The following is a 26543-nucleotide window of genomic DNA, read 5'->3' as shown; positions in this document are numbered from 1 at the left end:
AAAATTATTTTGCCATTCAGCTTTAGAGATCTCAAGGGTTTTATTGGTAGCAGTTTAAATACATTTGGACAAATCCTCATCTGCAGTGAGTCACTTTAAGCTGTTGGCTTGTCTCTCTACATTTAAATAACATGTATAGTTGACAATACCTTTTACATCCAATTACACCAGTATAAAATATGTCAAGATCAGTGTTTTATTTTGTGTTACTGAAATTAAGATTTGTTCAGTGAAGATTCAAAAATATACATCATTTCTGCTCCATCAGAAGAGATATTAGTAAAGAATCCTCTAAGAACTTTCAATGGCAGAAACAGTCAGATGCTGGATTTGACCTTGTATGCTGGAGAAAATAAAAAGCTAAGGAACTATTCCTGTTCAGCCAACAAATCTGAATATAGTAGGCTTCTCCTACCAGCAAGCAGTTAAATTCATTTATAAAATAATGCTGACAGAGGGCATGGTTTCCTCAGCTACCAGATGCAGATGCATTTGCACAGAGGAGAAAACTATAGAAACTAAAACTCCCGAAGCCACTCCATTCTGCAAACACAAAATAACTCTTCCCACCCAGACACAGTCAGTACAGACCCAGCACTTTCTCAAGAAGTCACATTCTGCAGAAAATGCTGTTTTTCTGGTGTCCAGACTAAACCATGATACTGGGATGCAATAATCCTTTGAACCTAGCTTCTCAGTATATATTTTTTTTCTTGACATTTTCACCCTGCAACTATTTCAAAATAGGCAACGTCACCCTCAGGCTTCATTTTGCCAGGCGTGTTTCTCCTTTATGTGTCAATCACTTCCTCCTCTCACTTAAGGGTTCATTTTATGTAGGCAACACCAGTTCTTGAAAGCCATGTGACTTCAATGGATCTTCAGCAGAGATACATATATTTGTGGCCTTTGATTTGTGCTGTGGTTATTATTTCACATTTCAGATAATGAATTTGCCAGTCACTAAGATGAATTCTATTATCCACTTTAAATGGAAGCCAAATTTTCCTCCCTAAGTGCAAACATTTGGAAATGCTTGAGTTGTATAGCAGTCACGAAGTTTCAGTTATGTCTGTCACACTTGCTATCTCTCACCTACAAATGAGTTTCGAGTGTGATTACTCAGAAGGATCACATTTGTTCCACTTCCTCCCCACATTCACACCCCTACCTCCACATGACAGATACGCTGACATGTATTTTTGGTCACCACAACAAGCCACTAAGTGGCATCTTTCAAGAATGTGGCACAGGCTTCTCCAAAGTGTACCAGCCATGGGCACAGAGGCCATGGGCACAGCAACGAGAGGAAAACTGGATGGGTCAAGACCAGAGTAAGAGCAACAGCAAATAATACCTCATATCCTGTGATTGCTATCTGGTGCATGGAGTCATTTACTGATTTAATGATATCAAGCACCGTGGCCAGGGCTTCTTCCAGTTCGGCGGTACCCTCTGAATTCTTGCTGCACTTCAGCATTTCCTGATTAAAAAAAAGATAGGAAAACTACTTTAAAACTTCTTATACCACCATAAGACAATTCTCCCTGAAAATTGTGCTGCATAGACAATGTAGCAGAAATAATAGGGAAAAAAAAAAGAAAAAAAAACCAACAAAACCACAGAGGACATTCACCAGGATTGTTATTGAGGACATACATTTTGATCTTTCTGACATTTTCAAGTTTTATGGGTTCATTTAAGATGAGATAGGACCATTCTGACATATTTACAATGAACGTTTTGCATGTCACAGAATTTTTTACTCCACATCTGCTAGAAAAGAAACTCAATCTTAATATAAGGATTTCAGGTGTTAGAGAATTCACCATTTCCCTTTGCAATTTGTTCCACAAGGTACTTATTACCACTGTTAAAAATATAAATTTATTTCTAGTCTGAATTTGGCAGGTTTGACGTTCCACTCATCAGGTCTTAGCAAGCTCTTGTCAGATAAAGAAGTTCTGCATGGGAAGAAGTCACTTCCTGCGCAGATGCTTCTGGGCAAGTTAAGAAGCATGTGTCCATGAGTCCAAAGCAAAGAATCAAACGAAATCTTTTAAGGGCTCAATTTCTGCAATCACTTCACATACAGAGACCCTATTTAGACTTCCAAATATTTAGGGCCAACTACTTACATAGCTCAGTACAATTCCTTACAAGGATGATTCATCTTTTTTCCATACGTCTTTTGCTTGAAAAATTCCTAGTCATAGCTCAGGACCTGATTCTCTTCTTGTTAAGCAATGGTTACAACCTATGCAAATCCCAAAAGACACTAAAATCTTAATTTTAAATGAAATTAACTGCCTTGCCTCTTGCTCTTCTGCCTGCGGAGGGGCCCTGAACCTGATTCAGATGCACAGATTTTTTTTTCTCCACTGTATTGTACAGAAAGCAGTTACTGCCAATGAGAATCTACCTGAGATCAGAATCAGACTCTCTATCTGCAAAAAGCATCTAGGGAAGAAAATCTTAACAGATACAGACCCATATATGGCCGGTACAGTCTTGAAAATACATGAATCTCAAAGCAGCTGGAAGATCCCAAGACCACACCATAGAATTTGAAACCAAAGCCAATTAGGATTCCTACCATTAAACAGAAAAAGCAAGAGGACTGTAAACAAAAGTAGTAAGATAACTATTACTGTCACGTATATGACCTGTGATTTTGATGCTTGGAATCTGCATCCATTAATCAGCTGAAAGAATAAGTTTATTGGTTGTTAAAGAGACAGTCGTCATTCCAGTGACAGAATTCATAACCAAATAACCATTTTATTCACCATTACTGACTTGTCTCTGCCCTATATATCTATCAAGGGAATGAAATAAGTGTTTGGCTCAATGCAATTTTCACTTCAGAAATGCAAGCTGTGAAGAAACTAAGAAATAAATTATTGTAATAATAGTACCTCACTAAGAACTGTGCAGTAAGTGAGTTTAGTTTCGTGTGCAACCAGAGGGTTGCAATAATTGTGACCCAGCATTTAAAACTAGTCTGCCCATCACTCAAGGCACACAGCTTCTTAGGCACTTGTTACCAATTTTTCACTGACTCCCGTTTTCCTACGCTTTTAAATGCTCTTGCTGCCAGGGAAAGAGTGCACCATCTTCACAGGTCCCACAATCCCTGACAAAGTAAATGTCCATGCCAATGTGCTGTTGCTAAGTACAAAACTGGTCTGACCAGCTTCAACCCCAATGGCTGCAACCTGTTTTGCCTGAGAATTTTATTCCTTGATCTAATCTTGGTTTTATTTACAGTTGTATTTCAAATTAAAAGTAGAATCTGGTTTACTCTTGCTTTTCTGAAGACCTTGACATTTTCTCCCTTGTCACAGAACAGTTTCAAGAAATAGAGCCAAATTTACTTCTTATTTACGTTGATGTAAGTCTACTGGAATCAGTGAAGTTGCACCCTTGTTAATATCCCCCTTCAATATTTGGATTCTACAGTTTTGTGTAAAGTCAATGAAGAGGTCACACAAATACTGCACAAGTCAATGGCGAGGCAGATCCTCACATGGCTTAAACTGGCACAATTTCACCAGTGCCACGGTAGCTATTAGCAAATAAAATCGCAGCCTAAAATCTTCATTGCAAATTTCACACTAAATTTCATCACAGTACACAACACATGTTAAGTCCAGAGGCTTGAGAACAGCATGTAATTCATCTTCATGACCTTCCCATAAGGAAAGTCAGTAAATATTATTTTTAAGAACTGAGGAGATGAAGACAGAAATTTAAGTGACCATCTTCAAAAAATGTCATTGGTTTGAGAGCATATATTTCCTCTTGTCCAGTTCAGTCCAGAACTTCAAGCATAGACCACTCACAGTTCCAACCAAATCAAGAGCGAAGTTCACATATTCATCCCATGGAAAAGTTACAGACAATTTGTTCCTAGTTGGGTCTTTAAAATGGGAGCACCGAAAGGGAGTGGCTCCTTCTGAAAGGTCTGAGTCACAACCATGGGAAAATATCAGGTTCAGAGAGCTGAAAGAGTTTTGCTAAACAGGGACAGATGTCAAAGACAGGATTTAATGCATCAGTTCCTGGTTTTGACCTGTAAGACCATATACTGATCCAAAAAAGCCAAATTCAATTAAAGATAAATAGAACAATAAATACAACAATCAAATACTTTATATATACATATATTTATATATATATAGCAGTATATATATAATAATATACTGCTATTGCTTAGCATATAAGTACTGCTAAGTAATAGCAGTACCTATTCTGAAACAGAAGTCCTTTCTTTAACTGTTTGTTAACATTTCACAACTTAGCGTTACAAAGTACTTGTTGAAGAAGTGAGAGAGGATTTATTTCAAGGTAGTCCTTTCAGAAAATAATGCTGTTATGCACTTCTGTAAGTAAAACAAGGTATGCATTGGAATGCTTTGCAGTGTGATGGAGAACTTACCTTTAACAGCAACTGGTACTTGGTGATTCTCTGGACTGGCTTTAAGAGATAAGCATCTAGTGAGAGCTTATGATCCAATTTACGCTGACACTCCTGTAAGAGACAACAGAGAAGAAATACACAATTGTTACCTGAAGCACAGGCAAGACACCAAGATTATTATCATTTGCTAATCTGAAGATTATATGCCTGTGAATTAACTGAGAGATAAATTTGTTCCATATGCATACGGGTTTCCAGGTTACTTATGCCACAGTGAAAATACATCTAAACAACAGCTAATGTTTAGGTTCAACTTAGTGTCAAAATCTGGCATGCCCATGCTCATGAAATTGCAGTCATCTGGGGTTTGCAAAGAAGCCAGCACTTCTTTGGTTTGGGTACAGCTGGAAGAGTCAGGCTCCTGTCCAGGAAATCTTGCTGCTCTACCCAGCCAGTCTCCTGGAGAGAGCTCCTGACACATACTGAGCACCTGCCATCAGTGTAAGAAGCATGCAGAGAAGTCTATGTATTTCTCTAAGTTTTCCAAAGAAAGAAGAGATACAGAAGGAAAACAAGCTTTGATGGTCTTGCACTGCTAGTCTGCAACGAAATTCCACCTGAAAAAAGATGCTGTCTCCACACTGTCTCCAGAGAGCTTCAGACTTTGGCTTGTTCTGACAGTATTTTTCATATATTTGGAGGTCCTCTTTCTGCAAGAAAAGGAGAGTTTAAGTAAGGTAAGAAAAAAGAATCCACAGAGCATCTGCCTTCAGTCACACTTTTTCTTACCTTCCATCCTAACACATGAAGTAATTAATTCATGGTGGTAACTCCGTATGTAAAAAATATACTGAAGCTACCAAACTTGCTTTCTACTCGTATAAAGCTAAATACACCTGAAAGCGAGATTTTTTTCCTCTCACTTTTTGCACAAAGTAAGGAGACTGCAGACTGGAAGACACATAATCTAACTGCAAAACTGTTCTCTTCCAGAGAGGGGACTAGATGGTTTGAAAACAAAAACAAACATTAGAAATTTAAGTTTTGTTAACAGTACTGATAATTGCTAATTGTAATTAGACAAGGGTTACATGTTCAAAACACTTCAAAAATGGTGTTGGCTTTCAATAGTACAAGGATGAACTAAAAAGTACCAAGTTTGTCTTGTTGATGTCCTAGGCCAGGCAGGGGGAAGTGCTTAGACTCTGTCCCATCCAAATTAGGAGTGGATTCACTTGACCTCTGTTCGCCTTTGACGACACTGTAGGCGCTCTCACTGAAGTCCACGGCAAAAAAAAAAATCTCACTGGCTTCAGTGAAAACAAAGGCAATCTCTGTAAAAGCCCAGAGAGGTGTATTTCAAGCTCCCTAGGCTATGTGGGTGGATGCAGACAGGCAGGCGTTCAGTCCTCTGCCAGGTTCTCCGCTCACCGGCTGGGCACCTGGCCGGCACGGAAGCCCTGCAGCCACGCGACCATGGAGCAGTGCCACACAGATTCCTGAGCAGGGCTGGCTGTGTCTGACAGGCTGGGAGCTTCCCACCTTTGTCTGTACCTATCCTGATGGATGTGACCTCAGTGAATCAAAGACAGTGCCAAAAATAAATCTCAGGAATTCCTGGCTTTTGCCTCTGTGCTTCCAGCCCACTGGACAGTGCCTATACAATCTTGGTGCAGGAAAAGCATTTTCTTTTGTATAGAGTTACTAGAATAAATCAACATTGCTGCTCTCTTCCTCTGTAGACCTATACCGCCGTCACCCTGATGAATCAGATGTGAAAGCAGAGCTATGCCATGTAACACCTTACTGCCTTAAGGATTATCCAATACAAAAAGCTCCGTTGCAATTCAATAGAGTATTAATGGTGCTGTTTCAAAATAAGTGCAGTGTTTTCTTCACACAAATAGAATTGTTTATACATGTTGCCTTGGAGGAAAGTTAGCAGGGGGTAAAAGCCACAAACTGAAAGTAATAACAAAGTGTAATCAAGTATTACAATTCGTTCCTGGCCCACAGAAACCTAATTGGCCTGCGCAAGAAGAACAGACAGTGACAGTCAAGAGTACTGTTAGGGGCAAGAGAAAAATACCAATTTAAAGTTAAAGAAAAGGTACGATAATCAACAATTTACCAGTAATTTGTCATAGTGGAACCACTCTATGTCAGTGCAATCTGCTGCTGCCTATATCAGTGACACATGCTCACACAGATACTTACATATTTAAATACAACTTTAGGTTTTGTAATAGCGTAAGGAATAGGAAATTCCTGGTGAAATTACTAGGATCAGACTCTAAAATTCCAAGAAATAATTAATTGCCTAATTACTCAAATCCCAGTCTTGACTGTTCCACACATCTCTGTTTTCTGACTTCTTGCTGCTACTCTTACACCATGCTCATGTCTCCTGAAAAGCTTTTCCTTTCTACGGTGATTTGCATCTTGAGATGTTTGTAAGCTTATACACACATAGTATATATGCACAGTTCCAATTATCTTTGCTGATTTATCAATAAATTTTGCTTCAGATTAGAATTTAGCCCTTTAAATCCAACTCATAGATTTCTGGTCAGCTGCTACAGCTGCTAGATAGCTTCCTTTTCTAAGTGCTTCTTTCTTCCTGCATGACCAAATGCCTCAACTGCTGGCTCCTATTAAATTATTCTCGTTTTCCAACCTTAGCAACACGAATAAGTAAACAGTAGTAATCCACAGTGAGTCACTCCTGCCAGGCACCTCACCTGGCACACGTTGGTGAGCAGTCTGACGCACCTTTTGTTTCCTCCTGCACATTCTTGCCTTGGTTTGGTAAGCCTTCCTTCTTCCCAGCCCTATGTTTAGCAGATCATCCCAGAGTGTCCCTCTTCTTGCGGATAAAGCACTAGAAGACCCATCCTGCAAGCCATTCAGCAGACATCTCCTCTTTGAGCATCTGTGCAGTCCTTGCCACACAGAGCTTTAAGCAAAGTCAAGCATCTTGGTGATGGTATAAAGGCTGCCATGTGGGCAAAGCTGAGCTGGCTTACTTGTAATTCAGTTCATTTGAAGATGATGCCCTCACAAGGTCAGGTAAAGTGGGAGAGAGGACAAGAGGGGGATTTCTGGCTCATCGTCCACCTGATTCTACTACTGTGTTCCAGGAGAGAAGCCAGAGAGGAGGAATAGGCTGGGACTTCACAGACTGTTTCTGCCATCACCTGAGAAGAAGGGTTCACGTCCATGGTGACAGCCAACCTGGTGGCACTGGTGGAGGTGGAAGAGAGTGTGGCAGAGGAATGACTGGCAGGGGACGGAGGGACTCAGGCACTGGAGTGCCCCACTGCAGCTCGCAGGACGCTTTCAAGCAGCTCTGGAATCAGGGCTGAAAAGTCCCAATGTGATCAAACAGGGTAATATTCTTCAAGTGTGAATCTAGAAATCAGTCTGTTTCTAATCACAGGCCCACCACGATGTTGTGCCAGGATGATTACATCCGTACAAAGAAGGAGAAACAGAGAAGTGAATCTGCAACAAGCTGAGTTTCCTCCCAGAACTCGCCATCACCTCGAACAGCAGCCGTTTCAGCTTCCCCCAGGCCAAAGCAAGCACCGTCGTAACTCATGGGGCAAGCCAGGAGCCTCTGCTCAACAGGAAGACATAAAAAGCTGCCAAATCATGGAGAGCACAAACACACAACCAGGCTTTTGTTTGTGCCCCCTAAAGGCAGTCCAACAGAAACAACACATTTCTGGACTTTACATGGCTTCTTCTAAAAACAGAACATAAGGGCAAGTTCCTGAATGAAAGGTGCTACTGTGCAAGCAGAGACATCTCAGGAGAGAGACTTTTGCTTTCTTAGCACGAAATTTGAAATAGGGAGAAACCAAATGCATGATTTAACCTCTTATTCAATAGATGTACTGTTGTTTGACTAGGCCATAGGAACTGACAAGCAAAGGTGACAGAGGGACTGATTTTCTTTCACCTCACACCGGAACCATAGCTTTAGTGCTGCTGATTTCATACCAGTAGAATAGTGAGGAGAACTGGTCTCAACAGCTCTTTTTACAGAGAGAGACATAAGCTACAATATTTAAACACGGAATTTGAACTTTCTGCAGAATTACAGGATCAATTCCGTATCAAGAATTTATCTTTAGCTCCAAATCCAGTGATACTTGCAACACACAGACTATTTATGTTTCTTGGATTTCAAAGGTTTGCGTTCTTCAAAGACTGTTTATCCTATTTTGCATCATGATTTCACCACAATATTTTCCTGATTAGCATCTGAATCTTAGGATAACAACATATTCCCTAGTAGTGTCATTTATTCAAGCTCTAAATTCTGGCTGTTAAACAGAAAATAATTCAGTGGACATTTACACTCGCATGATGCTCTTCAGCCTGACCTGTTTGTAAACTGGGGACATAACCTTTGGAAGTATCACAAGTTCATAATTCCCACTGAAATTATTGAGAGATTAGTGAGAAAATATTGAAAAATTATTGAGAAATTATTGAGAGATTATTTAAATTATTGAGCGATGTGGCACTGCTCAACACCTCTGACAACGCTTTATCCAAATCAGCATACAGCACATTGTTAAAAAAAAAGGTTTAACATGTACCTTGGAAAAGCAGCAAATGCTAGATGAGATATACAGCAGAAGCAGGAGGTACCTTTCACTACAGTGGAGAGGACAGGTTTTCCCCTTTCTCATGCCTCTTCCATTTCTCACACAAAACAGAGTCTTATTCAAGCACTTTTGTCAGACTATGAACATGGTAGCAACTCACCAAAACAGGTTTTTTTCTTGTTAGTAGGGCCTCTGAATGAGTGCTATATAAACAAGCACCTTTTGTTATGTTACAGGAAACAGAATTAATAGTCATGCTAACTAGGGGGGTGGGGTGTTGCGGGAAGGACATGACTGGGAGCTCTTAGAGGAGAGAGTTGCAGAACGTAGGCACTGAACGTCACAGGAAGCGAAGACACATGCATCTGACCAAAGCCACCACTGCCTGTTGACTTCAGGCTTTCTCATAAACTGAACTCTACTTTTAAACAAACAGCTAACCCTCACCACTTCACAGAAGCGGGGAGAATCCCACTTGGTTGTTGAATTAATGAACAAGTAAAGGAATCGATCTCACAGAGTCTTATGGAGCTGGTGGGGTTTCAGCACACAAGGAAGGTGGTAGACTCTTCTGGACCAGTTCTAGGGGAGAAAATCTCCTGAATGGTGCAGAGAAGAAAGTGATAAGATAAGGCAGGAACAGGATGTACTGTCTGCACTCACAGCAACCTGCTGTGATACTGTTCTCTGCTTATTTACAGTAGGGTGGTGTCTGGGATACATCAGACTGCTAGTATAGATTTGTCTGATATGAAAAGCATGCTAAACATTTGGATCACTGAATTTTTTTTTGACCAATGTATTTTAAAACAAAGGTTTTAAAATACATTGGTAAAACAGCAGTACTATATCTCTTCCTGTCAATAAACCAGGTAAAGGTTCAGATTCCTCTCATTGACAAAAGCAGAGTGAAAGGACAGCAGTAAATCTGTAAGTACTGTAGGATAAGACCATAGATATTCATACAAACCTACAAAAGGATTTACTTACTCTTTTCAAAAAGCATCGAGCAAGAAGGTCAGGGTTTTCAATGCAATTTTCTATCTCTTTAAGGAAAATTCTGAAAGGGAGAAAAGAAAGCAAACAGTAATGTAACAAAGGCTTCTGCAGTGGCAGTCAAAATGCACTAAGCCTTTAGGGAAAGAAAGAACAGCCTCGCAAAGGGAGGGGAATGTGATTCTCCAAATGGAAGACACATTCTTTCAAAGTAATACATAAACTGGAAAAGAATTTTTCTACTATGTATCAGCTACTCTGGCATAATAGGCTTCTGGAAAGGTTTATGATGATGTGAAGGATAAAATTCCTTAAGAAAAGTGCTATCAAATATATCATGTCTTCTGATGTGATAACAGAAATATAGGACAAATAAGCTGAACACTAAAAAAACTTCCTCATAGGGGAGTTTAGCCAGAGGAAGAACATCAAGATTTAATCCTGTGACATCTATCTGTGTACCAAGGGAGACGGTAAAATACTCGCCATGGGGGACATTCAAAACGGATAACAGCGGGGAAATCACTAGTAAATGCACAAAAGGGTATAATCTTTCACAAAAAAAAAAAAACTGATGAAATAGATAGTCCCAGAGATCTTCTCCACACATGGGTTTTATAGGACACACACAGAGGCAAAGTGAGGATGATTTTTCCTGCCTGCAGATGTGTGAGTATGACAAAGCACCCCACACAAAGGGAGCAGAAATGACAGCAGCGCCCGAGGGCGCAGGACAACCGCCGGTTCCCACGTGCCTGTTGTGGAATTCGTAGATTTCTGGGAGGTTCCCAAAAAGAATTTCCTTCTTGTTCTGGAGTGCAGACGGAATCAGATGTACTAAATTGGGGTTGTCCATTTCTGAAGCATACCCCTGCAGAGGAGAGTGGAAAATAAAACCAGGCTGTTTTTACAGGGTAAGACGTACTGCAAAGTCCCAAAGCCTATGTGCTTTTTGTTCTCAGCAGACCATACAAAGGCTTCTCGTATGCCAGCTTCTTTCTTGTTCCCATGAATTTTTGATGCTTCTAATTTTCCCCAGAGCTTTTACCCCTGATACCTGGGCAAACACATTTTTAACCACAAATGGACAGATGACGGGATTAACAAAAAAGATGAAATGATGTTCCCAGGAATCAAAAGCCATTTTGGTCATGTAGGGATGGAAACTGCTAGGTTTGATAGACACATATATTTCTGCTACACTGCTTCACTACAAAAGGGTTAGTTTGGATTTTTTGAACTGTGGCATTTGATTTGATTATGTGGTTGTACCTTGTAGAAACTGGATTGTGTTTCTTCAATAAAAACTTTGAGAGAAGAACATTCTGAGTGCAGATTTTAAACTCAAGAGTAATATATCAATTATCAGAGCTGTCAGCTCCTACAGATTAAATCCAGCAAGGAAGCAACCACATTGTTGTAAAAAGAAACCACCCAGTCCTTCAAGTCCCACCCCAGGCATGATTGAGCCTTACTCAGCCTCCATCCTCCCACAGACCTCAGACTCCACACACACAGAGTATGCTGGGATCCTAGGAGGTTCAAAAGCTCAAGAGTTATATTTGCAGTGTAAGTTGCTCTTTTCTGTGTTCAAACACTAGATGGGACAATAAACAAGAGGGGGAAGAGGGCCTCCTTTTTTCTCAATCATTTTCCAAACCTACGTTCACAGACATTTAGTGCCTGGCCTCATGGAAATCAAGAGTGCTCTTTCTGAAGCCTATTGATAATATTTCGAAAAGGCACATTATTAACTACTCCGCTGTCCATAGCTCTGAGGACCATGCAACTTTTAACATTCTGTGGGCTGGGGTCAGAAAAGGTGCCTCTTCCTTTAAGCCCTGAGGAAAGATGTTCAAAACATCCTTTTCATTTTCCATCTCCAAGGCTGAGCTATCTCGCTAACAGAGCCCGCGTACTCCAAACAGGAGGTGGGAGGTGGGAGTGCTCAGCCCATGAAGGATGTGCACCCGCAGTGATGACTTAGAGGTTAAGCACCAGAAGTCATTACAGAATCATTTCTTACCTCTATTATACTTTGAAGTTCTTCTACATAAACTCGTTCTGTTTCTATCAGCTCATTGATTATGTGGCTAAAAAAAAGAAAGGTGGAAAGTTATAGCGTTTACCAACAGTTCAACAAAGCACACATGAAAGAAAAAGTTTTCCTTTCCCATTTATGTCTCTGACTACACAAAAAAAACCCCTCCTGTGACATCTCCAAAGGTCATTTCTCCATACTTCAATATTGTGCCTTGTTGATAAGCTCAGAAGTCCTAAACATCCCTTGGACTATTATTTTTTCCGCTCATTTTAAACTTCATCTTGGTTGCTTCGGTTATTTTCACACCTACAAATATGAATAAAAACATAAAAAAATTCCCAGAAGGCAAACAAAAAAGGTTTCCTCTCAATACTCAAAAAAGGGGGATTATATTTCCCATGCTGTGTTACATTTCTGATTTGCTTTCTTTTATAAAATAAACAAAAGTGGTGATTAGGCTTCCTTTCTTTAATACATGGTGAAAACAGGCAACAAGATTATGTTAGAAATCTGAAAACATGAAAGTAAATGAGAGTAAAATATTTATACTATATTTTGGACTTTTTGTTTCTAATATTAGTTCAATGCTTCTAGGTAATTTGGAGACATATGCCTGATTTATTTCACAGAAATATGAACATAACCAATTCACTTTTGGACAAATAACTAATTAGATTTTTAAAAAATTGCATAAAATCCCTCAACTTTCTTTACACATCTGTTGTCCTATATTCTCAAGAAAATGTTCTTTTTGATACTGTTATCAACAAAGTTTTCAGGATAGCTCTTCCAGAGGTTTGAGCAGTTTGTCCAAGTAGAAGAGGACTAATGCCAGGTATTCCTTTCCTGGTCCGTGCTTCACAAGAGTCTGTAACCACACAGCTCCACCAAGCAAAAACACGTCGCCAGAAGGAGACTAGAGAGTAATGTCTAGAGGAACTGGAGTATGGCCAGCCATGAGCAGCACACAGCCTGGGGCTAGTAAAGCGTAGGCAACTATTGGCATCGATACCAGCACATGCATTTGTCCAGTATCTCCCTGTACATATGTTAGGGTAAGGATGAAGTCAGTGATGGCTAGAAAGAAGAAAAATATCTTAACGCTTGGAGCCCCCTCTACCTCAGGCGTTACCTGCCACTTTACATATACAATCAGTACCATTAATATCAGGTTTTCCCCTGGAAATGTACTTCCCCCACATGCCACTGGCCAGTCAAAGACACGATGGTGCGTCTGAAGGGTGACCTCCAGAGGAAATGCTACAGGAACTGTGGGTTTTGGCAAAAATACAGATTTCTGCCATTTTGGTAAAAAGCTCTCCAAGAGACTGGAGGAGATAGAAATCTGCTCCTCTGCTGCCTAGTGTCAGAAGCTCAAAGCATCTCAAGGCTGCTTCTAGGGGAAAATATAAAGACAGGAAAGTGACTTCTATCACTCCTGCTGGGAAGTTTGCTTTGACTACACCTGGTTACCTGGTTTTTATATATCACACAACAGTCATGTAATCAGCCAGACTCCATTAACCCTTTATATCATGAACCACAGTTACACTGTTGCATCCAGTGTAAGGAGATTTTGTCATCCTCCACATTTTTTTAGCATGTCCTTTTTGAGATTAAATCCCACTTCTGACACAGCCTCCTTTAAATGGTATGGGCAGGCATTTGAAAATAAAATACTCCCATTTTAGGCAGTTTGAAATGCAAAAGCACTGACTAAAACCTTACCAGGCTACTCAAACAGATTCATTGATTTGCTTCTGATTTACCCAGTCTTTTTCATGGCAATATGGTTTTGCAGGCTACGTGAGGACCACTTACTCTGGTGTCATAGGCTACCACTGCTTTATGGATAGCTGCTTGAGAAATGTTATAAATACTGAGAAAACTAGATCTTACCTTCAACTCACCCATGATGTTTCAAATTTTGTTGTAAAATAACTAGGATTTCATAGATATTTCACCTTAGTGCCTCAAGTAAAGACAAAACTGCGGAGTGTCTACCACAGGGTAGGGAAATGGGTCAGGGCTGTACCCTGCAGACTCCAGGAATCCAATTAGTTAACCTCTACATTGATCTCAAATTGAGATATTTACGCACAGGAAAGCCACATCTAGCAATAGGGGAAAAATTATACCACCCTTCATGACTAAGCAATAATACTGAATAAACACAGATGCGAAGGGATTCTGCAATACTATGCACGATCTCATAAAGCCAACCTGCGTTGGACTCTAACCCATGCAAGAGTTCTGTCCATGTTTCCCTGAATTTGCACACCTTTGAGCTGGAAAATATGTTTGGGGCATGCTCAAAGTACGAGTTTACTCCTCATGAGATAGATACATACACCTCTTTAATACACCTTCGTAAGAATTGCACAGTCAATGGCCTAAGGGGCCATTTGTCCAAAAAATTATTTTACAAACATTAGCACCTGCTTTTACAGCTGACTGAAACAAATAAAACTTTTATGGTTAAATACACCCTTCCTTTTAACAGCCATTGAAGTTACTGCACAGACCAGATGCAAAGGGGGACAAGCAGATTGTTGCTGTTCCAGCATCACTACCGCTTGCAGCACTGAAAAGAAATCATAACGGCAACTTGTCTCTGGAGTCAAAAACTTAGGTTGTCTGTCAAACTGAAGTAACACAGCTCATCAAGCTCAAGGCATGAATGGTTATCAAGCTACAACACCAACTCTAGTGGCAGAAACTGCTTGAATCAGACAGATGTTTGGTTGTCACTATCTCCTTCAAACTAAGTAGTTCAAATCACATTTGTCACACTGGCTATCACCTTCAGTAGAAAAAATTGGAGATTCAGTTGTCCGGGTAGGCAGCCAATAGCAGATACAATAAAACAGACACATGCAAGTATCATTTCCTATGCAAACTTCATATTTGCATTGGCACGACAGTGCGGCCATAGAAACCGTGCATACATCCTACCTGTGCACACAGCTATGGTCTTTGCAATGATACACAGAAATATTTTAACTTTTAGCACTCTTCAAACTCAAAGGATGGTTATATTCTTGGTTCCCGTGGCAGACCTAAGAGCTACCACTCCGCACTTATTTCCTGAACTGCAGAACAGGTTTGACACTGTTTGAAAAGGTTGTTCCATCAGTTGCAAGTTCTGAAATATCATCTTTAACTTCAGATTTAACCTAAAAAAAATATCTTAAGGAAACCTCAAGTTCTGTTTATTATTTCTGTTCTCTGCATCCAGAAGACCTAAAACTTCATATTGCAGCAAGTGGAACTTCATGAAGTTTTAATGCTCATGATTCACATTTCCAAAGAGCTTTTGCATTGTTTAACAGGTGTGAGAAAGTAATCAGAGAAACTTAATGTTTTTAAGTCTTAAATTAATCCTTAATTTTAAATTCATCTTACTGTTGAAAGATGCTTATTTACCTGCAAACAAGACATTGATCTTCCAGATGTTATTTAGTCTGGCATTCTTTCAGCTCCTGATTAGAGTTCAAGAGCTTCACATCTCTAAACCATGAGTCTGTACACAAAGGGTAATCATTTTCCAATACTTGTCCACAATGAAATAGCAGGATTTGCTGCCTAAGTCAGACTTTCTCTGCTCAGGTTTTTTTTTGTGGATTTTTTGTTGTTGGTTTTTTTTTATTTTATTTTATTTTAACGGTAGTCTTTTTCCAACCACTAATTGCATCGACATGAAAAAAAGACAAATTTGACCAAACATCCAGCATTCTGTCAGACTCAGCACATATGTTTTAGAGCTGTTTTTACACTTGCCTCTTAGTACCTATGGCCAAGTACATCTCTAGGATTTCCTACATGGAACACAGGAGCTGTATGCTTAAGCTCCCACTGTCCCCACAGCAGAACACCTCTCATGCTTCTGCAAAGAGCTGGTGGGTGCCAATTCTATTCCCAAGGCTGCCACTGGTTGAAAGTGTTGCATGATATAATCCATCCATGTCTCTATCTGTGCCAATCCTACGGTCTCCAGATGTTATTTCACATTAATACCATGTGAAATACCATCAATACCATTCTTCTGAAAGTGTTATTCTGTATTTATTTCTCCAACAGAGTCAGTGCCACAGCAGCCACCATGAACACTCAGCACAAACCCATCAGAGACGAGCCTTCCTTAGCTCCAGTGCTCCCGAAGTAACTTACTTGAATTGCTCTCCAAGTAACATCCACAGCAGCAAAACCTCAAACATTAAAGGTTGTTGCACATGAATCACTCTCTTGTCAAACCGCTAACAATAGAAAGCTGTGCACTTGGCCAAGGGCCTTCCGCAGCCCTTACAACTGCCCAGACAAAGCTGCAATTTAAGAATAGTAAATTAAAGAGCTAAATAAATGTGTCTTGCTGCTGTGAGGGAAAGCGTTGAGAGGGCATAAAGGAGATACTTTTACACTCACTGTGTGAGCGTGCTAGGTTGATAAATGATGAAGTAGAGAGCTCACTATACGGCACAAGGGATTTAATGGCATTTGAGATGTCTAACAGCCTAGAAAACTGTCCGTGACATCATCTGATTTACATCAAGCCATGAGGGGTGAAATGTGAAATGTTCCTCTCTTCCAGGATGTCACAGGGCAGCGAAGGTAACTCAACATGCATCTGCTGCCACTGTCATGTTTAAGGAAAATATGACGCAGCAACTGACAGGACTATTGTCACAGCCTCTTCTTACAACTCCCTTTTTCTCTCCTGAAGACTCAACAAGCATGACTAGGCTAGAAGACATTTCTCACGACCAGCTACGTCCTAAGTCCTCTTTACATTGTCCAACATTTGAACACAGCTAATATTGCAAATGCAAACATACATTGGTTCTAAAGAGAAAAGACATAGGACTACAGATGAAAAATTAAGACAAATGCAGATAATCCATTGTCTTTCTAACTGCTAAAAAGAATGTACAGGCACCAGGGTTCACCCTAATGTTTCTGTCAACAATGCCAGAAATTAAACAAAAGGTGAAACAGTGAAGGAATTCAAAAGGCTATCAGAAAAATGAAGAATATAAGCTAATCAATGGCAGACCAGACACATGGGGCCCTTAGTGTATTTAGACTTTTAACCTTAACTCACAGTTCCTACAGTGTCTCTCATTTTTCCTGTGTCCATGTCCAAACTACATAGCAAAGTTTCATGCAGGTTTCTACCACCTTCTGAGGGCTTTTCTCAGCCACCAGTGCTCGCTAGCCTAAACCAGCACTCTGCTCCCTCGGAGGCAGTGGCAGACGCAGCGCTGATATATTTCATACCCCACCTGCTTTCGTATTTGCTTTCCCTTCACAGAGAAACACAAAGATGGGAGATGGGAGTCAGGAGGGACCAGTTGAAATCTTGCCCTTGGTGCTAAGGGACTGTTTGGCCAGTAAGTATGAGAACTTGCATCCCATAAACAGGCTGGTTGCTGGCTGTGTCTGAGAGGATTCAGAGGTACTGCCAGCATAGACGCAGCTTGCAGCCTCGACTTTGGACTCAGCATTGTGATTACAGGAAAGACCCAAACACTGCTCTCCGTGATTGGAATGTGGAGAAAAAAACAGGTGCAACAAGGACATCTGAGGTAAAGGGGCAGGGAGATTTTTTGCACCCCATTGTTTCTCCGTTTCAGGGACATTTTACAATAATATGAGGTTTGGATGCCAGCAGCCCAAAGATAACAAAACTCTGAGTTGTCTGGAGTTCATAGACAGCTCTCACGAGGATAGTTCCTTGTTGGGATCATTCCCAAGCAAGCAGGCCATCTCAGCATGGATGGTGAAGGATCAGGCATCTGACCTGAAGGTCTAAGATTTCCACAGATTCTGAGAAATCCCTAAGATCCTATCTGTAGGCATCCCTGTTGCCAGTAAACCTTAATTCCACTGGAGTATATGCGGTCCTTCCCCAAAGAAAAAGAGACTCGCCAAACTGGAAGAGTTCCAAAGGCGGAATAGTCTGGTCCCGATAATATCTGACCCACTACCTTTCCTAAGGTGGAAATAATGACATGAAACATGGCTCAGGAAAGAAAAGCCAACATTTTTGTCTGTGGAAGAAGACTTTACTTTGTGTCCCAGCAGACAGGGCTCAGCCACCGCTAACCTGACAAAGCAGTTGGTACGGCAGGGCACTTGCTGCCACCGCAACTTGACAGGATTAGGATGTGGCTGTGGCAGGGAGAGATCGCACACAAGCCCACTGATGCGATGTTGTCAGATGTTCCTCTAGCAAAGGAAACTTCTTGTTACGGGAAACAGATAAAATGCATGAACCAGCTCACTTCTTTGAATTATTGGTCTGGGTTTCTAATGAAACCTCATGGCCTCGGTTACACTAAGACCACGTTTCCCATGAATGCGAGTTCACATCGGTTTCCTTTGGGCGGATTATTCTTGCTTTGGCAACCAGGACATCCTGAGGCCCTGCAGCACTACTAAGATCTCACACATTGAACCACTTTCCACCCGAAACGACTCCCAGCTTTGAGGGGCACTGCAGTGCCAGTACAATAAGGATGATAAGAAAGGAGAAAGTAATAGGAAAATTATTTCTACTTTGTCATTTGTGCTTCCTCTGAGCTCTGGCAAGTTACTCATGCTACGCTGAAGTGAAGAAAAAAACCAAATGCATAAAGGATTCTCTCCAAAAGGGATGAGAATGTAGGAGCTGCAAAGGACAGTAAAGCATTGGGAAGATAATTATTTTTAACCAAGGTGATAAGTGAAACCTTTAAACTGAAGTAAACGCTGGTATTAACTAGCACCCTTCACTTGTAGTGGTGCGTTTCTCTGTCTGTCCCTGCCTGTGCTGACATTTAGACCAAATGTAGCTATTTATATTGCTTTGGACTGTGCAAATAGCAACTAGCAATGTTGTTAACCAAGTATAAACTAATCCAGCACTGCATGGCCTTGTTACAACAAAACTCTGTCAATAGGTATTTATATGAGCTGGCTTCTTCTGGAAACTGAGAGCACACTACTAGGAAGGTCCTCACAACAGTGACCATAAAGGTCACCAAACAGTGACCTCACAAAGACCATAAAGACCCAAAAATCCTGGGTGCCAGCCCATTAGATATCAACAACTCTTCCTCCTTCCTTCTTCTTAATAACAGAAGAAAAAGGAAGCATAACTGAATGGCTGGCCAAGTTCCCCAGGTGTGTTGGGTCATTGTGCAGGTCTCTATCACAATAATTCTGCTAGGAGCAGCATCAGACGGTTTCTCTGCTGTGATATGTGCTACCTTAAAAAACCCTATCGAATATAATGAAACACTAAGCAGAAGTAATATCTGGAGACTACCACAACCTATTAATATCTCCTCTGTCTAAATCTCAATGCCTCTTTGCTCATATAGTTACTATTTGTGCATCCTGCTCAGATGGCAACATAAAACTAATTCAGGATTTTTGTTTCCATAGCTGTGTTGCTTTTCTAACAAGCTTACTGGCTCACTTCCCTTCACAGATCTTGTTTTCATGCCAGGATGCCTGTCCTGATCAGGAGTCTTTTCTCAGCAGAGGAATCGGAGCCACCAAATTGAATTAAACCAGTGAGATTTTTCTGAAGGAAAAAAAACCCCACTCATAAATCATAGCTGGTGCTCCACAATTATCATGCTGCAGAAAATCTGTCTGTATGACAGTGGCACTCAGGCATGAGTACTCCATATGTGTCTCGCAAAAGTGCATGGTGCTTGAAAGAGGAAAAGTTAGTATTTTCAACAGCTGAAACAGCAGAATACCTGTGTCCAAGAGCAAAATACTCAGTGGAATTTATTAAGTTAATAAAAATAAAATAAACATCACTTCTATAAATATATTTAATTTAGACAGAGATCTACTTAAATTGAAAATGCTGGCTCTTGTAATACCTGCGGCTTCAAAAACAAGAGAAGGGGCCAAACAGAACTGTGTGCAGTGTGCAACAGATACATCCACTTAGAATAGACATCAACATTGGATAGAGTTGGACATAAGAGAAGTGAGAGTGAAAAGCTCACTGGCTTGCAAAAACGAGCACAGTGGCAAAGACCTTCTTGGCCCAGCACTCTGGCTAGTCTTATGTGTTGTCAAATTTCTATTTCTGAATGTAAATAAAATACAATGAAATTGTATTTTTTTGCAATGGTATCTCCTTTGTAGGTAGTAAATAGTGAAAACAGAAATCATTGCAAATAGAATCAGCAATAAATAGCACATCCAATTTTGAATTTGGAATTGCTACAAGGAATTCTAAGACTGGTCTAAGTTTAAAATCTCAAAATTATCTCTGTGCTGTGGAATTAAAAGAAATGACAGCATGTCAGCTGCTGCATAGAGGAAACTTCCATTCCACCTACATAATTGCTTTTAAGAGGAATTTTTTTTCATTTCTCACAGTGCTAGAAGTGCCTTTTCCAGTTAAAAAGTACTCTCAGCTGAGATTGTGCAACAGCTCAAGTGAAATTTAAGTAATGAGTCAGTTGCTGTACTGCCTTCTAAAGTGGAATGAAAGATCATTCTGGACATAAGAACATTTCTTTGAATGGAACTTTGTTAGTTGATACAGAAAACATTTCTGATTTCTCTGACACATATTTGTTTTTTTTTAAACGAAAGAGAGCGGTGCCTTGAAAGAACAATTATTGTTCTTAAAGTACATTTAATGGCTGCAAATGCACCCCAGATAACTAACTTTGGTTTAGGGAACACACGCCATCTCATCTGAAAATTAGCGCTCTTTAGGGAAGACATTGTAATTGCCTGCCAGGTGATCCTGTTCTGCTACAATGTCAGATGGATTTGCTCAAGTTGTTATGGAAGTTCTTCTGAGCAGAGGACTGTATCTTTGTTAGGAATGTATTTCAGCACCAAAGTCACAATTTACAATATTTTGCTGCTTCTGCAACGATCTGATCTCTTCACATATAAGGAGTTGTCCCACATTCATTGTTCCCAAAACAAATGACCTTGGGGAAATATTTTTATATATCTTAATTAGTTGACCTACATTATAGGAACCAGAACATAGCTGTTAATGGAGAGGCAAATTAATTAAATCACCTACAGAGAAGAATAATATGAATAGAGGACTAAAAGTCAAGCAAGAGTTGTTTCTCATCTCAGCTGTGCATCTACTGAAATGCTGCAGCTCTGTACCCAAACTTGAGCTAGGTTTGGGTACAGAGCATCTGCTAGACAATGCGGATGCTGCAGACTGGTCCTTACCGTAGGCCAGAAGAACGTGCCAAGGAGCTGAGTAAATATCTGTCAGCTGCCCATGTTTGTGAACTACCCATCAGGCCCACCTTGTGATTTTGGTCTTTTAACCTTGCAGCCGCACCGTTTCTATTTGATGATAAAGATATATTTAGCTCTGTGATATCTCAGCATCAAGTAATCAGTTAGCTAGAAGCAGGTGAATAATTTATAGATGAAATTTACTACTAATGTAGCTGCATTAATATTAGGCCATATTTTAGTAGATGGCATTAGGTTGCTAGCAGATTGTTATCCATAAAGCTGCTTGACACACACATCCTGGTAAAATATCTTTATGTAAACAAGACACTGCAGGATAACAGCTGCTCACGGACCATGGAGACGTCCATGCCATTTCTTAGCATTGTTTGCTTGCTTCAGATTATGAGTATTTACATAGCAGCCACAGAATTAACTTAACGACTCAAATTTCTTCCTTAAAAATATTATCCAATCAAAAGCAAACCTTCTGATTTCTTAGCGCCGAGCAGATCTAGGACAGCTGGATCTTTCCTTTACTACAGTGAAGTGTATTGCATGAAGAACTTAAAGGGAGGACAGGGGAAAAATAAATAATTCTTCACTACACTTGCCTAAGAAAGGATTTGATCTGCTAAACTGAAGTTATTATGGGCACTCAACTTTACTAGTCAACAAAGGAAGCTCACTGCTTTTTAAAACATAAAACCACAACTTATATACATATAGGCACAAAAAAAAAATTAAGGTTATTAATATACTCACATTGAGATTTATCCTCTTACTTGTTTCCAACTGGTAAGGACTAGAACATACAGTCACAGATAATATTCAAACGATAACACCTCTAAAATAAAGCACTCTACATTTTGCATATCCTATCGTTGTGGAAATTCACAGGGTCTCTGTCCTGGAAGCCATTTCCTTCCTGGGTGCTTTTTTCTTAAAAGTTGGAAATAGAGGAGGTAAAAGATCTCCAGATATGTAACAGCTTCTGACTTTTGCAAAAACTACTTAACAGCTTTTTTTCTATGCTCAACCTGTCTCTTAAGACACAAACTACTTTCAGTTTACATTCAGTATATTTTTTTCCATTCCTTTGTAGACACCACATAATGATATCCAAATACCAGTTGACCTCATTAAGCAAGAAATCTGATAAAGGCTGACAGTGCTGTGGATTTTCCCACACAGTGGTAAATCGCAATGTCTGAAAAGGGCTTTTTAAATAAAAGCAAAAGTTACAATGGTAAAAGCCCCAAATTTCCAAACAAACAAGACCAAAAAAAAACCCAAAAAACCCAAAAGTAGGTTAAAGGAAGCTTAATGGGAACTATTTGTACTGAGAATTCATGTTCACTACTAAAGCTCAGGCTCTAAGTAAACCTAAAACAGGCCCACAGCCTCTCTCCAAAATTCTGTGCCGTCTCGGGTGGGTGTCCTTGCTGAGCCAGTGTGACAGAGCAGGATTTAGGCACATGTGACTGCTCCATACAGATTTCTGCATCACCCTGACCTCTTACTCCAGAGCACCTCTGTTAGGTGGTGAGACCAGCGTCTCTCACGCCTGCGGTACTCGCTTGTCCTCATCCTGTCCTTGCAAGGACGTTTTGTGCCGTGCAGAGCCATTTTGGATTGGGATAGAGAAGCTGAACACCCAACTATTGTTCACTTCAAGCAATTGGCCACAGACACCAAACTGAATGGCTCAGTGCTGGAGGAAGAGAAGAGCTCCAGGGGTTTTGATTTTCTTAGCAGATCTGCTCGACAGCTTTGTTCCGTGAGAAGGCCATTTGGGTAGAAGGAGGAATTAGTTTTATTATTTAAAATTAATAATAATTGATTTTACAGACAGTCCTGAGTTATGCTGGAGAGGACAGACCAGAGAAGTGCATGATGCACTTGGAGGGGAGGAGATGGATTTGATGAAGATTCCTCGTTCCTGTGTCGGTTTGTATTTCAGTCTGAGATGTGACCCTAAGGAAACTCCAACCTCCAAAATCTGCTTCTCCCTGTAATAGGACACAGCATTGCGCCAGACTTAAAATCTATGGTCCTCCTGCCTGAGCTTTGGTAGATCTCTTGGACATACCCTGCTTTTAAATGTCCTCAAGAATCAGTATTATGTGGGGCTTGGGGGAAATCAACCAGGTGTCAGTTACATAACAATGGGAATGGAATGGGGAAAGAAAATCCTGACAGGCTGAAATGGAATTTATGGGAGCAGCTGGAGCACACATTCTGCTTTAGTTAATATCTTCTTGGCACATTTACATCAGTAAGTTGTGAACTGCCACAGCTGAGGAGCAAATACATCCTTTTTGTTTTCTCCTCAGCGGTAATCAGGGGCAGAGGAGCAGGCAAGGACCGTATCACCTGCAGCTTCCACGCTCCCCCCAGCAGTGACTGGGAATCACAGCTCTCGGCAACATCCACGTCCATTTACTAAGCTGTGCTTTGGACAAGCTTCTCTGCCACACCTCTGGAATGCAGCTTGCTGAATTTAATGATAAACTTAGAGAAAGAGGGAGAGACACTATCCGTTGGAAGATATTCCAAACTCAATGGCCAACATCCAAGATAATACAATAAGACAGATGTCTGGGCTCATCCAAGACTGCCATTCCTCCACTTTTTTCCCTGGAAGAATAGGAAACTTAGTTTATCAGTCTCAGTGGCTGCTGCAGGTCTTACACAAGCCTCACCTACGTGGGAAATGTCTAGTTTGCCAGTTCAGTGCTTGTGGTTAGAACTGGGGCTGGGTGCAGCTGCAATGGTGACTAGAAGACGTAAGAACATGCTGCACCAGACAGAGCTGCTACAGAGGATGGAGCTCTTGCTGTCCTCTACCCACGCAGTAAATCTGGCCTGAGACTACTAGTGAGGGAGCCCGCACAGACAAACAGAACCTATGCATTTTTTTTTACCAAGAATAGCACGTTCAAAGCCACGTTATTTAGCTTTAATTCAGGTCAGACGCCATAAAGGCAAGATTGTCCATACCAGTTTGTTCAACGTAGCTATTAACTGGGAAACAGCATTTGAAGACAGACTTGCAATAACTATAAATGCAAATAAAGCTTCAGTGCCTTCAAACTAGAGGCTACAGAGAAAAAGCAGCAACAGTGTATTGAATAATGTGGATATGCACATGAACTTTGCAGAGTCGGCAGAGGATCTGCCTGACAGACAAGTGACACGATATAGAACAGAATTCCTGTTTAGGCCCAGATGAGGAAAGAAGGTTCCTGCTGGATCAAAAAACATAAGTGAATTTTCAGAAGTAAATACAGCATTCTAAACATGATTCCGTCACAAATCTTACAAACTTGTTTGTTACATTCACGGTTAATGAGCAGCTTGTTAAACGCAGGAAGTAAACTCAGTGGCAATTTACTGAGCAGTGCAATTGATAAATCTCTGCTACACCGCATCACTGCCTACACAGGACTGAGTGATCTCCCATCTGCCATGTCCTGTCTGCTACTGTCCTGCAAACCATGCAACTATTGAGATCAGCCCAGTGTGGGTACAAGTCACTGACATCCTGACTAGGACACGTGACGTGCTCTTTGTGCTGCTGTAACTGACAACGTGAAGTGCTCAGCACTCCATGAGCTAACTGACATACGGGAGCTGTGTGTTTTCAACTTCAGATCAATTTAAAAACATTTCATTGGAACTGGTGTGAACATGTATGGAGAAGGCAGGTATGCTTTAGCAGCTCTGTCTGGAAGCGTGATTGCTCCTACTTTGTTTCAGTGGTTTCTTAGCCCAGAGGCTGTCACTCTCCTGCCCTTTAAAGAGAAGGCAACACCGTCTGAACTGAGGTGGTATAAAATCATAGCAGTGCCTCTCCTTGTCTTTCCCCATCCAGCAGCTTGGCAGTGATAACAAGGCTGAATAACGTTGTCCCTGGCTTGTGCCTACGCTACCTGGGATTTCTAACAACCTGCTAGGTCAGAGCAATGCAAGGTTTTATAGAGAGGTGATACAGCTACAGCGAGGGGAGAAGCAAACACAGAACCCTTCAGGCCCACGCGTGCTTCTTCAGAGAAGATGCACGCAGTCCTAGGCCAACACAAAGCAGCGTTTATTTGCATATGAGATGGATCAGGGGGTGGGAGAGAGCAGAACTTTAGTATAAAGTCCCGGATAGGCATCGCAAGTAGCCACCCAATAGATGGAGGCAGATTGCCCCCCATTGACTATGCGCTTGCTGAAGTCTCCAAAGCTTTTCAAGTGGAGCGCATACATTCCTGTGACACAGGGTAAGACAGAAGATACCTCTGATCCTAATCTCCCCATGTGCCTAAAACAAGCCAACCCTCCAGTACGTGGAGGCCACGTGCATGTGGCCAGCTGCATTCCAGGAGCCTGCCCAGAGCCAGCAGGCAGCAGAACAACTGCACAGAAAACAAGTTGAAGAATTCCCAGAATTTCTGAAGAGTAGGAAAATAACCTTAGTATCCAATAGCAAGCAGGTATGAGAGACAATAGCAAAAGTGGCTGCTTATCCCTCTTTGGTACTTGGTTAAGTGCAGATTTTGTAAGAAAGCATGTGAACATTGTGAGTGCTTATTTCAGGTCTTCTCTGCCTCCTAGATTCTGGGGGACGCAGGACACAAGGGCTTCAGGAAGCCTCTGGAACACTCAATAAACCACTGTATTGTAACAATAATTTTTTTTTTCCCTGTTCATAATAATTTTCCCAGTTCCCAGAACTATTTGGATCTACAGAAGGAATATGTCTCCTCTTGCTATTCTAGACACATTTCTATCAGCAGCAAGATCTCCTACATGGCAGCACAGCTTCACTTCAAAGATCTTCCCAACCCTTTAGGCTGTAATTAGAGCTGTAAGTGCTGGAGCCGATCTGCCCAACAGGGAAACTTCTCTGAAAACAAAGATTTTGTAAAGCTTGAAAGAGATGATGGCAAACATGAAATGGCTAGTGGCTTCTTGAAATTTCTCCTGCTGACTGCTCTTTCATTAAGTCTGGTGAAAGAAAAGAGCTCTTTGTGCCTAACAGCAAATTCAATAATAGTTTCTCTATTAAAATGGAGACTCCAAGTTCTTCCCCTCTACCAGCTGAAAGTTTTCATGAGTCTTGAAATTAGTCTGGAATGACGGTCTAATTATATTATTTATATTAAATATATATATAAAATACTATAATGTACTATTTATATTATAGTGTGACATTTATTACATTTTGCATGTGGAGGGAAACCTT

The 26543-nt window shown here is 40.8% G+C and overlaps 1 protein-coding gene and 1 long non-coding RNA gene across 2 annotated transcripts in view; one reads left to right on the top strand and one right to left on the bottom strand.

Moving 5' to 3' along the window:
* MCF2L2 (MCF.2 cell line derived transforming sequence-like 2) overlaps positions 1–26543 on the bottom strand; it is a 145110-nt gene that overhangs the window by 32354 nt on the left and 86213 nt on the right. The window contains exons 16-21 of the mRNA XM_086754196.1: positions 12065–12131; positions 10794–10909; positions 10033–10102; positions 5041–5133; positions 4442–4534; positions 1358–1483 (exon numbers count right to left, since the gene is read on the bottom strand). Coding sequence (XP_086610322.1) covers positions 1358–1483; positions 4442–4534; positions 5041–5133; positions 10033–10102; positions 10794–10909; positions 12065–12131 — 565 coding nt within the window. The remainder of the gene's footprint in view (positions 1–1357; positions 1484–4441; positions 4535–5040; positions 5134–10032; positions 10103–10793; positions 10910–12064; positions 12132–26543) is intronic.
* Positions 1–26543, top strand: part of LOC147599723 (uncharacterized) — a 344381-nt gene that overhangs the window by 234365 nt on the left and 83473 nt on the right. The gene's annotated exons all lie outside the window — the stretch shown is intronic.

Source organism: Chlamydotis macqueenii, chromosome 9 (genome assembly GCF_036417535.1).
Source record: "Chlamydotis macqueenii isolate bChlMac1 chromosome 9, bChlMac1.mat, whole genome shotgun sequence".
Taxonomy (NCBI): domain Eukaryota; kingdom Metazoa; phylum Chordata; class Aves; order Otidiformes; family Otididae; genus Chlamydotis; species Chlamydotis macqueenii.
This window is presented reverse-complemented; position numbering and strand designations above follow the sequence as displayed.